This window comes from Dama dama, chromosome 24 (assembly GCF_033118175.1).
Source record: "Dama dama isolate Ldn47 chromosome 24, ASM3311817v1, whole genome shotgun sequence".
NCBI lineage: Eukaryota > Metazoa > Chordata > Mammalia > Artiodactyla > Cervidae > Dama > Dama dama.
Window position 1 is genome coordinate 56,481,350 of NC_083704.1, and position 12,036 is coordinate 56,493,385.

General features: G+C 52.6%; 1 protein-coding gene across 19 annotated transcripts in view; it reads right to left on the minus strand.

The window, feature by feature from the left end:
• Window positions 1-692: 692 nt before the first annotated feature.
• The window catches only part of KLHL18 (kelch like family member 18), a 107,612-nt gene continuing 96,268 nt past the window's right edge, over window positions 693-12,036 (minus strand). For 18 of the 19 annotated variants that reach the window (XM_061128752.1, XM_061128757.1, XM_061128754.1 and 15 more), the window contains 4 exons: window positions 11,060-11,297; window positions 6,525-6,629; window positions 4,673-4,784; window positions 693-3,968 (listed from right to left, as the gene is read on the minus strand). In XM_061128752.1, coding sequence (XP_060984735.1) covers window positions 3,582-3,968; window positions 4,673-4,784; window positions 6,525-6,629; window positions 11,060-11,297 — 842 coding nt within the window. In that variant the 3' untranslated portion in view covers window positions 693-3,581. The remainder of the gene's footprint in view (window positions 3,969-4,672; window positions 4,785-6,524; window positions 6,630-11,059; window positions 11,298-12,036) is intronic. The other variant, XM_061128739.1, reaches the window with a different exon arrangement.

Below are 12,036 nucleotides of genomic sequence, written 5' to 3' on the forward strand. Positions count from 1 at the left end.
TAACCATTACCCGCCGGGTGAGACTGGCCGACAGCTGACTTTGGGAAGAGTGTGAATGCGTTTCCTAAGCCCCACCAGCACAGGAGCCGGCGTGCAGCCTCAGGAAGACAGATGTGGAATGTGGCTCCATCTGGGGAGGTGCAAACTACACACAGGCGCCCGCTTCACACACCGGGATGAGCCCATGAACCATGGCGATTTGCCTGCATAAGGACCTGAGCTGTACTCCAGTCCAACGGAACCAGTCTCTGGGGAGGGGTCAATCTGTGCTTTAAAAAATTTCCAGTGACTTCTCCGTGCACCAAAGCTAAGTACCTCTGGCTTGGAGTATTAAAAAAAAAAAGAGCTGGGTGTTTTGGTTCCAGGCGGTCACAGGCTAGTCACTCTGTTGAGGAACTCTCATGGAGTTTAACAGCAGGGAGTGAAGAAAAGGGGGGAGATCCAAGAAAGGGGTGATCTGGGCAGGAGTAAACATGCAACACGTTCATGAAGTTTTTTGCATATTTTTTCTTCAGAACTCATTCTTATAAAACACACACATCTCTTTGAAGACTACGTTTGCCATCCAGTTGGGCTTTTTTCCTTATTTTCACAGAAACATTTTCACTTTGTCCAATATTTTTTCACTGAGTTACAATAAAAATATGATTTACCTCTAATTAAAAAAAATAAATCAGGAAAGGGCAAGAAGGTATTAGGAGTGAACTCTTTATTTCTCTTTGGTTTCTTAACACAAAAGACATGCGTTCTATAAATAAAAGGAATGAAGATTTTCTGGGAAACAATAAATTGGGGGCAGGGAGAGTCAGAATTCCTACCTACTCACATCTCTGGGGCCAAGTCAAAAGGCTGGTCTTCAGCTCCCATCCTGGCTTTGCTCTCAGATGAAACCCAGAAGAGAAGGCTCCTTGTGTTATAAGGGTAATAAATACCCAAGGACGGCTGATGCCGCGGCCTTCTGCTCCGAGCTGGACTGGACCCCAAGGCTCACTGTTCATAGTGTCTGTCCCATGTCCTTTCCACAGTATCTCTGGGTGACGTCTTTTCTTTTCATGGTTTTCCTGGAAAGGCTGCAACACCAAAGGGTCAGACAGCCACCTGTGAACAGTTAGGACCATCGGACTGAGGAACCTATTGTGGGGAGCGTAAAATGTTGGTGTCTGCGCGCTTGTGCTCAGAGCCCAAGTCAAAGCACTGGCTTCACCTTACTCAGAAACACTGTAACTTCTGGCAGTGTAACTTCCGCGCCGGGAGGAGGGAGGTGCGGGAAGGCCACCACAAGAGCGGCGGATCGTGGGAGACTGAGCTCTCAACCCCAATGGCAAAATCGGGGTCAGCATCCTAAGGACCTGGCGAGGCCCACATGCTGATTCTTAACACATTCACAACTCAGGCTTGTCAGTGCTGTTGCAAATTTACAAAAGGAAGGGGCTTATAAGAAGATGTGCACTGGGAACTCCTCTCTTAACAGGAAACACGGACCCCACACTCCTTCCGAGTCTACCTCTAGAGGCAGACAGACAGGGAGTGAGAAGTGCTGGAGCTCCACTGTGAGCCTGGGCTTAAACTGGATCAGGTTGTTAAGTCTTTTAAAATAAAAACATCATTTTCGGGTGCTTTCAGCAGAGGCCCAGCTCCACCTAAGTGGCAGGTGTCAAAGGTACTTCCTCTGGAAACATGGCGATTGCACACACTGGTAAACCTCCTGGTCCCAGGGTAGGAGAGATGTCTCAGATGCCACATTGTGCCTTTCTGAATGGGCTTCCAGGACACCCAGGCAGAGGCGGCGATGGGCAGGAGACCAACCAAGTAGAGACCGGGACCCTCAGACCCAATCTCACGTTGGAAACGTATCCTCTCTTACGTCTCTACTGGAAGAACTTTAGGAAAACCTAATTTTGGCAGCAGCAGTTGAGGACCAGCTCCCCTGCTCAGTGCACTGGTCACAGAAGCGTCCTCTCGTCGGTTTCCCGCTGTGCAATGTCAAGGTCCTATCCAGGGAGGGGGAAGGAGGAGCGTGGAGTCTCTTTGAAAGGTCATTTGCTAAGATCATAGGAAGAAATATAAAATCCGTTCTTTGCAGCAGCAAGAGATTCTTTCGGCTTTTACTTCTTTGGGGCGTAAAGCCGGCTTTGTGAGAGTGTAAAGGTCCACCTTGCTGGTCTGTCTGCCAAGGGCTGGAGGGGAGGCCAGACCCTTGGAGTTGGCGAGTGGATGGGGGAGCAGCGGACTGGCGGGGGAGAGGAGGCGGCTGGACCAAGCCAGCCCGGGGCTGGTGGAAGGACCAAGTCCCTGGTTAGTTTCTCGAGGTACAAAATGGTCGATGTGCCTCAGAAGCGTCATGATGAGGAAAACTATCCAAGAAGGACAGGTGGGCAAATGAGCATCTGGCCGGACCTGCTGTTTCCTGCTGGTCAAGGAAGGGGGGAACGCGAGTGGGGAGGTGCTCTGCATGTGCGCCATGGTGGCAGCAGGAGGGGACCACCAGGGCACGTGGAGCCCCCGGCGACGAGCCGGGAGCTCTCACCTGGAAGGGCGGCGATAACTCAGCCAACTCGCTAAGCCTACGATTAAAAAAGTCCTCTGACAGTGGGTGTGGAGACAAACCCCGTGAGCACCGTGCTGCAGGACTGGGTGACAGCGTGCTGGTTCCTGACACGCAGGGGCTCAGAGGGAAGCCCGCGCGCCCGGCGAGGCCTCGGGACCCTGGGGTCCGAAGAACATGGGAGCGGACACCACTGTTTTCATGGCGGGTGGCGGTTTTCCATTTAAACGTGTAACTGCCTTTAGTGTCTTTTGTTTTCTTCTTGCAAAAAAAAAAAAAAATGCTCGCTTGAAAACACTATTTTCCCTTCCAGTTTCTTTCAAGTGTTGCTTTAACTTTCCTTCAGTTTCCTTCAAGTATCTTTTTTTTTTTCCCCCTCTCCCTAGGTTTCTCTCAAATAAGATGCAAAAGACCTCACGGCAATCCCAAAATTAGACACAGGAAAAGCTTCTGTTCTCCCTGCTTGCTCAGCAATGTAGACAAGAATCCTCCGAGCCCTCGGATGGAAGGAGGCGCAGGGGCCCGTGTGCGGCTGGCCCTGCCATGCTGCAGGCGTGAAGTGAGGACCTCTGGCCTGTGTCCCCTCTCCCCCGGCCACATCCCGCAGTTTCCAGCAGCCTCGGTCACTGCAGCCGCCCACTGCAAACTGGCCACGATTCAGCTGGCGCGAGGTGGGCAAGGACTGTCAGATAGAAAGCCCTCTGCAGAGGGGCGGCTCACGGCGCTGCGGCGGCTGGGAGGTGGGCTTGGATGGAGCCCGCAGACGTCTGGACCAGCCAAGCTGCTCTGTGTCACCGGCGGCCGGACCCAGAGGGGCTTCTGTTCCCCGCTGTGTATCTTGGTCACCCAGGCCTGAAGATCACAAGGGCTGCAACAGCAAGGGAGGACTTAAGCACCTGAAAACCTGGACCTCCGGCGAGCTCACGTTTCACCCTGTCGTCTGGTCCAGCACCTCTCCCCGGGGGACGGTCCCCGGGAGGGAGTGCTGCCCGTGTTTGTACCAGATCCCTGCCCCACCACGGCCCACCCCTGTGCCTTAGATGGTGAGCAGAGGGATGCAGCCCACACCGACCCCGCCCTCGTGACAGGCCATGGGGGCCATGAACGTCCAGCGGTCCGTGTCCGGGTCGTACATCTCCACCGAGCTCAGGTTGGACTGTCCGTCATAGCCCCCCACGGCGTAGAGCCGCCCGCAGCTGGCCGCCAGCGAGACGCGGCTCCGGCGCGTGAGCATGGGCACGATCAGGCACCACTGGTCCGCCACTGAGCTGTACACCTCGGCGATGCTGAGGAAGCCTGAGCCGTCATAGCCCCCGCACACGAACATCTTGCTTCCCAGGGAGGCGGCCCCGTGGCGGCAGCGCTTGTTGAGCATGCCGGCCGCCGGGTGCCACGTGGCCGTGTGGTGGTTGTAGTGCTCCACCTGCAGGGGAGAGGGGCGGTCAGGGCTCAGGCTCGGCCGCCGGCCGCCCGGCCGCCCTCAGCGCCCGGGGAGAGGCCGGGGGACGAGGAGCTCCGCCGGGCTGGGCCCTGGCCCCGATGCCCACGTTCCTCAGCTGCACACCTGCTCGTGAGAGGATAGGGAGACGGCCTGGCCTCACCAGCTCTGTCTACACCCGCGGAAAGAAATCGAGGAGCTGCCCGCGATGCGCTCTGTGTGGTGACGGAGCAGCCGGAGTGCGGGGTCTCCCGAGATCCCCACCGTGTGCTCCCCTCGCAGCCTGACTGATGCTGAAACGACCACTCAGTGGCTCTGGAGATCTTTTTAAAGGAATAAATGCAATTTGAAGCTAAGCGGCCAGAAGAACGCAACTATCTGAAAGTTCCCACTCTATGATTGCACTTCCTCTGGGCAGGAATTTCACCAGGTCTTACGTGCTGTTCACTGAAGAAATGAACAGGGTTGGGGTGAGAGCGCAAAGGCCACACTCCAACCCACTCTGTGCACAGGGGTTCCCACGCTCGGAGGCGGCGTTTCAGAGCATGTGGCAGATGGCCTGAGACCCCGAGATGACACTTTCCCTAGCAGTGGCAAGGCTGAGCCTTTTTCCAAAGAATATCCATTCAAAATAACTCTTGCAGATAAAGGGAGCAGGTGCCCTTAGCCCAAGAAGAGCCCAGACTCACGCTGCTGAAGATCTGCAAACCGTCGTGGCCGCCCGACACATAGATCCTGCCCTCGAAGACTGTAACCCCCGCGGCACTGCGGTTCGAGCTCATCGGGGTCACCACTGTCCACCTTCAGGAAAGAGGCAAAGGAGAAGGGGAGCCATGAGATCTGGGGGTCCTGCCCTACCAGGGCAGCAGGGGAGGGTCTGGGGAGCTGTGTGTGTTCTGTCTCACCCTGGACAATCCCCCCAACTCTTCAGGCCTCCTCCACCACCTCTGCTCAGGTCACTCTGGCTGCAGCCTTTCGCTTAAGCTTCAGGCCCACGCACTCAAAGTCAGGACGCCCAAGCAAGGCCTCTCTGACAGATCTGCTCCTCCCTGATACCTCTGGTCTTGTGAATGGGACCACCAGCCGTCTAGCTGCTAGATTTATAATTTCGGAACTTTTACGACCACTTCTCCATCATTAATTACCATCCTGTGGTCACCATGCCCCCGCTGGTTTGCCGCCTAGTCACTGCTTGTCCCCATTTCACTACTACTCTGGCCTCCTGTGGGACCACTGCAACTGCCTGCTTTGGGGGCCTGGCTTTCAGATCATTCCCATCCCAACAGGGCGCGGAATGTCCTCTGACGACTCCCATTTCCTCTAAGCGGACTCCAGGTTCCTTAACGTGCTTCTTCGCCACTGGGTCCTCATCCCCTTTCCAGCTGTACCTTCTGCCACGTGCCACCCACACCTGCTCCTCAACTTCACAGCGGCTCTTTCTCATCTGCAAGCCTCTACTCCCTCTGTTTCTTCTCCTGGGATGCGTGTTTCCCCTCAGAAGGTATCTCTGCAGCCTGACTCTGGCCCACCAGCCGTGGGAAGACAGAAGCCCTCCCCACTCTGTACCCAAGTGCTCCAGACACAGGCCCCCAGAGGAGGACCACTGCTGTGTGCAGTGGCCCCAGCAGATGAGGTGCTGCTTAAGCATCTTAGACATCCTGCTCGCTGCCTGACAAATAGGTTGGTTAAGTGTGTGGAATAAAGGCTTAAATGCGCTGTGATGGATCCAATGTGTTTATACTGCTGGATTCAAATACTGAAATGAAAAGCTTGGGCTAACCTTGCTGATGTTTTTCAAAGAGTGTTCCGCAAAATGAGACCACAGGATGGTGACAGATAAAGTGAAATTAAAGAGGCTTCTCTACTGCAGAATTTTACAGTATTTTAAAATGTTAATATGTGTTATGGGAAGATGAGGCCTCTGGTGGTATAGACATCAGTTTCCCAAGTTTCTTTAACTATTTAATGTGTAACTTCTTTTCCCCCCAAATCATATTTTACCCATTTTGGAAAGTGCTGTTCATCTATTTCCCAGGCCCTCTCACCTGCATTTCCATTAAAGTGAGCTGATTTATTTAAGTGGTACACAGCATTAACAAATGTTTCCAAGTACCTATGCAGACTATTTGTTTTTAAAATTTATTTAAACATTCATTCATTTAATCAAAGGTGGTTAAGTATCTATTACCTATTACATGCAAGGAAGTACAGGTGCTAGACTTTGCTGGTGGCTCAGGCAGTAAAGAATCTGCCTGCAATGCAGGAGACTGGGGTTTGATCCCTGGGTTGGGAAGATATTCTGGAGAAGGAAACAGCAATCCACTCCAGTATTCTTGCCTGGAGAATTTCATGGACAGAGGAGCTTGGAGGGCTATAGTTTATGGGGTTGCAAAGAGTCAGATGCAACTGAGCAACCAACACACACCACAGGGGCTAAATAGGAGAGACCTTCCTTAACCTCGAGACGCATGATTAAAGCAGTTCTGATTTTCATACTGTGTCTAGCAAGCTCCAATGCCCCAGGGGAGCTGGACTCCTTACTTGTCTGTCTCAGGTGAGTAGGTCTCCACAGAGCTGAGAGAAGAGTTGCCATCGTAGCCACCACAGACGTAGATCTGTCCATCCAGCACGACCGTCCCCATGGCACTGAAACAGACACAGCTGTCATCCCAAGGGCTTCAGACTTCCCGGGGCAACGTCTCTTGTGCACAGAAGTAAGCCGAGTCCCCAAGTGCCTCCTTCTAGAACAGACCTAAATCCCAGGTGTGTGCCTAAGCAACGGTGTAAAATGTAAACGGAACTGCCCTGTGGTTCCTCTTGCCTCCTGCCATTCCCGCCTGGGGTACCTCCTCTGCCTCCTCCTCAGTCCTTGATATGCTCTTCTGCCCTGCCGTGCTCAGGGTCGGATTCACCTTTAAGGCCCGGGTCAAATTCCTCCCTCTTCTCCTCCAGAAGCCATCCTGGACCCCCAGCAAGAATGAGTCCCTGCCCACCCCGCCCTCCCGGCACAGCTCCTTCGTCACAGCTGTGAGCCACCCATTCGCCCAGCACACCAGGCCCTCACCAGGCACACCGTCCAGAGCACCGGGTCTAGAGAGCCGAGCGAGCCAAAGGCCCTGCCCGGAGGGGTACCAGACATCGAGCTGCCACCTCTTCACAAGTGGGGACCCCCTGGAAGATGGGGGTCCTCACAGTGCAACCCTGACGCTGCTGAGTGTGGCTGCTTTGTACGGAACAAGCCCTCAACATATGGGTGACTGTGATTTCCCCACACAATTCACTACAAGGAATGGCAGACATCTTTTTGTTACATACACGGCCCTGCATGCCCCCTAACTTGTCTGAGGGGTGAGGCAACAGTTCCTGTTTATTTCCCACCCACTGCACACAGCAGGCGCTCTCTACTTGCTATTTCCCACCCTCAGCACGTCCCACGGGAGGCATCACCATCACTCCCGCAGAGCTGAGCAGCTGGAGCTTGAGGAGGCCAGGCGATCTTCTCAGGGCTGCCCAGAGGGGCCTGCCTTGGATTTCAACGCCACAAGCCTGTCTCCCACACCGTTCATTGTGCCAAGCTCTCCTAATACCAAAGACCAGGGGTCTGGTGTAATCATACAGCCTTCTGGTCTACACAAAGCCTCATGAAAAATGAAACATGAGTGCCAAGCTGCCCGAGGCACTGTGTTCAGACCTGATGCTGGAGAAGATTAAAAACGAATCTCGGTGTCTAACGGTAAAATAAAGAATACCAGGCTTTACGGCCCCCTTTCAAATGTACACAGCAAATCAAAGTGATCCACCCGATATCCCTGAGCCAGCCTGAAAGAGGACAAGGACTTGCCTGAGGAGAGGACTGTGGGAAGGTCACAAACTCACGAGACATGTCACTGTCCTTCTAGAAGCAGACAAAAGTAACAATTGTGGAATTCAACAAAAATGTGAGAAAGGCCTGAGAGGTGCCACAAAACCACATGAGATTAACTTTCAGTGAAACGGTGAAGAGAGTGTGAAGAGATAAGGGGAACTACCGCACAACTGCACTCACTTCACACGCCAGCAAAGCAGTGCTCAAAATTCTCCAAATCAGGCTTCAACAGTATGTGAGCTGTGAACTTCCAGACGTTCAAGCTGGATTTAGAAAAGACAGAGGAACCAGAGGTCAAATTGCCAACATCTGTTGGATCACAGGAAAAGCAAGAGAGTTCCAGAAAAACATCTACTTCTGCTTTATTGATTATGCCAAAGCTTTGACTGTGTGGATCACAACGAACTGTGGAAAATTCTTCAAGACGTGGGAATACCAGACCACCTGACCTGCCTCCTGAGAACTCTGAATTTGGGTCAAGAAACAACAGTTAGAACCAGACATGGAACAACAGACTGGTTCCAAATTTGAAAGGAGTACATCCAGTATACGTTGTATACTGTCACCCTGCTTATTTAACTTATATGCAGAGTACATCATGCGAAATGCTGGGCTGGATGAAGCAAAAGCTGGAATCAAGATTGCTGGGAGAAATATCAATAACCTCATACGCAGATGATACCATCCTTATGGCAGAAAGTGAAGAGGAACTGAAGAGCCTCTTGATGAAAGTGAAAGAGGAGAGTGAAAAAGCTGGCTTAAAACTCAACATTCAGAAAACTAAGATCATGGCATCCAGTCCCATCACTTCATGACAAATAGATGGGGAAACAATGGAAACAGAGATTTTATTTTTGAGGGCTCCAAAATCTCTGCCAATGGTGACTGCAGCCATGAAATTAAAAGACACCTGCTCCTTGGAAGAAAAGTTATGACCAAACTAGATAGCATATTAAAAAGCAGAGACATTACTTTGCCAACAAAGGTCTGTCTAGTCAAAGCTATGGTTTTTCCAGTAGTCATGTATGGATGTAAGAGTTGGACTATAAAGAGTGCTGAGTGCCGAAGAATTAATGCTTTTGAACTGTGGTGTTGGAAAAGACTCTTGAGAGTCCCTTGGACTGCAAGGAGATCCAACCAGTCCATCCTAAAGGATATCAGTCCTGAATATTCATTGGAAGGACTGATGCTAAAGCTGAAACTCCAATACTTTGGCCACGTGATGCGAAGAGCTGACTCATTTGAAAAAGCCCTGATGCTGGAAAGATTGAAGGCGGAAGAAGGGGACGCCAGAGGATGAGATGGTTGGATGGCATCAGCGACTCGACGGACATGAGTTTGAGCAAGCTCTGGGAGTTGGTGATAGACAGGCAAGTCTGGTGTGCTGCGGTCTACAGGGTCGCAAAGAGTCAGACACAAATGAGCGGCTGAACTGAACTGACCGTTGTGGACTGAAAGAGGTCACGGGAGAGGGCTCTGCACAAGCAGCCTGCAGGACTAGAGGAGGGCAGGGAACGACAGTAGAAAGGAGTCTGTCACCAGCTGGCAGGAGAGAGGACATGCGGTTCATCAGGGAAGAAGTGACCATGCACATTTTAAGGCAGTCTGTCACTTCAAGGGGATGCAATGGAGCTGGGCCTGTGCTCCTAATAACCACAGAGAGGGAAGGGGCCACCCGGTGGGCTCCTCCCAGACAGCACTCCAGACCTTGCGACGTCGTGGCTAGCAAGCGGCCCAGAGCAGACATGCAAGGAAGAACAACTCATGGCCATTAAAGTGAAAAAGGCCCTCCTGATGGGGGATATTAAGCAGTGAGTCACTTGGGGCCACAGAAAGCTGCAAAGCACCCAAGGAGCCAGAAGAGGAAGCCCCGAGGCAGAGGCAGGAGGAGAAGGAACCATGAGAGGGCAGATCTTTTCTACATATTTTTTCTTCCAAAAACGAAGCTCTTTGGCCTTTTGTGAATCTCACTGATACAAAAAAGTTCCTCCCTGCTGGAGATCACACACAAACACGACTGAATGCAGACCGTGTGTATCACAGCTGTGACATTTCCATGTGGCAAAGGACTTCCACGCTGAAACATGACTCCTCTTCCTCATACACACAGTGACTGGCATCTCTCTCTCTCTTTTTTCACATCAGCTTACGAGGACAAAACCCAAATCACAGCCAGATGAAGGGGTCTGTGAGGCAAATAGTCAGGCCACAGAACTACAAAAGCAGGAAAGGCCCTTAAAGGGCAGCTGGTCCAGGGGTTTTCAAAAATAATATCATTTTAACTTTTCCCAACGTTGGGCATATGCCAAGGAGGTGCAATATGCAAAAAGGATAAACACAGAACTGTTCTGGTTAAATGAACAGGGGGCCTTGGACAGCTGACTGCTCTTCTGTTAGTCTCGGAGGAGAAACAGCAGCGTGGCCCGTGAAACTACTGATCTGTGCCGCCGCCCCGAGGGCAGGAGAACAGACGAGTCTGTCCAGGTACACCCCTCCGTCCAACCAGGACAGTTCTCCACACACGACTGACGTAAGGAAGGACATCGCCAGTCACTTCAGCACGAAGAAGGATAACCGGAGGCACTGTGGATGTCCCCTGTCTCTTGTCTTACTCAGGAAACATGGGTAGGAGCAGACAAGTGGCTGCAAGGCGTTAGGCGACACCAGGTCGGTCTACCTCACAGCCAGCTGTGTGCTCAGGCCTGGGGACTGTGTGGAGCTCCCAGGTAAAGGCACTGCTGTGCTCCATAAACCCCCTGCCAGTGAAAGCATGTGGGTCGGGGACCCTGGGGGGAAAGAGAGCATAGGGAGGAATTCATTCCAACTCCCTCCTGTGACTAATAAAGTTAAATCCTTTACTCTTCAGGTTTCAAACTGGGATCCCGGCACCTCTTTCCCGAAACCTTCCTGACATTCCAGCCCAGCTTCTCTCCCTCCTCGCGTCTTCCATAATAAAAACCTCCAGTCCTTATCTGGCACTTAAATGACAGTACAACGTCCACACGTCCCTGTGTCACCTCCCCAGGTTCCTCAAAGGACAAGCGGGGGTTTTCCTACAAGCAGACAGGGGTGCTGGCTCCCAGGAGGTACGGGCAGCGGCTGCAGGGATCCCCAGGCCAAAGGAGATTCTGCTGATCTAGGATGGCGCCCCCATCCTAGACCAAGGGGCCCCAAAGAGTGACCCAGGACATGCAGCCCGCTCCCGGAATACCTTCTCTTGCTGTTCATGCTCCTCACGCGCGTCCACGTGTCCGTCTCCGGGTTGTAGACCTCCACGGTGCTCAGCCGCAGCTGGCCGTCGTACCCGCCGATGGCGTAGAGGAGCCCGTTCACCACGGCCACGCCGACGCGGCTGCGGGCTGTGCTCATGGGATGGCACTTCTCCCAGCGATTGGCGACGGGGTCAAACACTTCCACCACATTCAGGGAGTCACCTGCATAAAAATTTGCTACTCAAATTAAAACAAATGAGACCGCTCGTTTAGATCACGGCTGCTGGTCAATGATTATGTGGCATGTTCGCCTCGATCTTATCAGCGCCTCCCACACAATCACTCGAGGCTGGAGGGCCCCCTGAGGAACCGTAGCTGGGGATAACCTCAAACCTAATTCTTTAAGGAAAATCAGAAGCGGACTGGAGGTACTTGTTTCCTTTCTAGACAGGGCGCTTTTAAGTGGCAAGGAGGTTCTTCACCTGCTGAAAGGCAGAGGTGAAGGCAAACGGGCTCCACTCTTTCCCCGACCCGGGCGGCAGGCCCACAGAGCAGGGCATGGCTCCAGGGCGACTGTCACTTCCGAGCGGGGGCCCTGGCCACGCTGCTTGGCACCCCGATTTTCTGTTCTCACACGTGAGATAGTTTCCAGGGCAGAGTTCCCACGAGGATTAAATGACAGAACACCTAGCACAGTTCTAGACCATACCAAGTGCTCAATAAACAGTAACCACAGTAGCCAGGAGTAACTCCAACCCTGCCATTTTCACTGTTTTTTTTTTTTAAAGATCAAATAAAATAACCCCCTCCCTGTTTTATTCTGCTTTGGGACTCTCAGCACCTGCACGCTCTACGTTCACTAGTTGACGACTTACCTTTTCCAGGTCATACGGTTAACAAGCAGCAGAGCCCAGGACCCATCTCCCCACCAAGTTTCAATCAAAAGCAAAACTTCCCAGGACTGCCCACCGGCTCC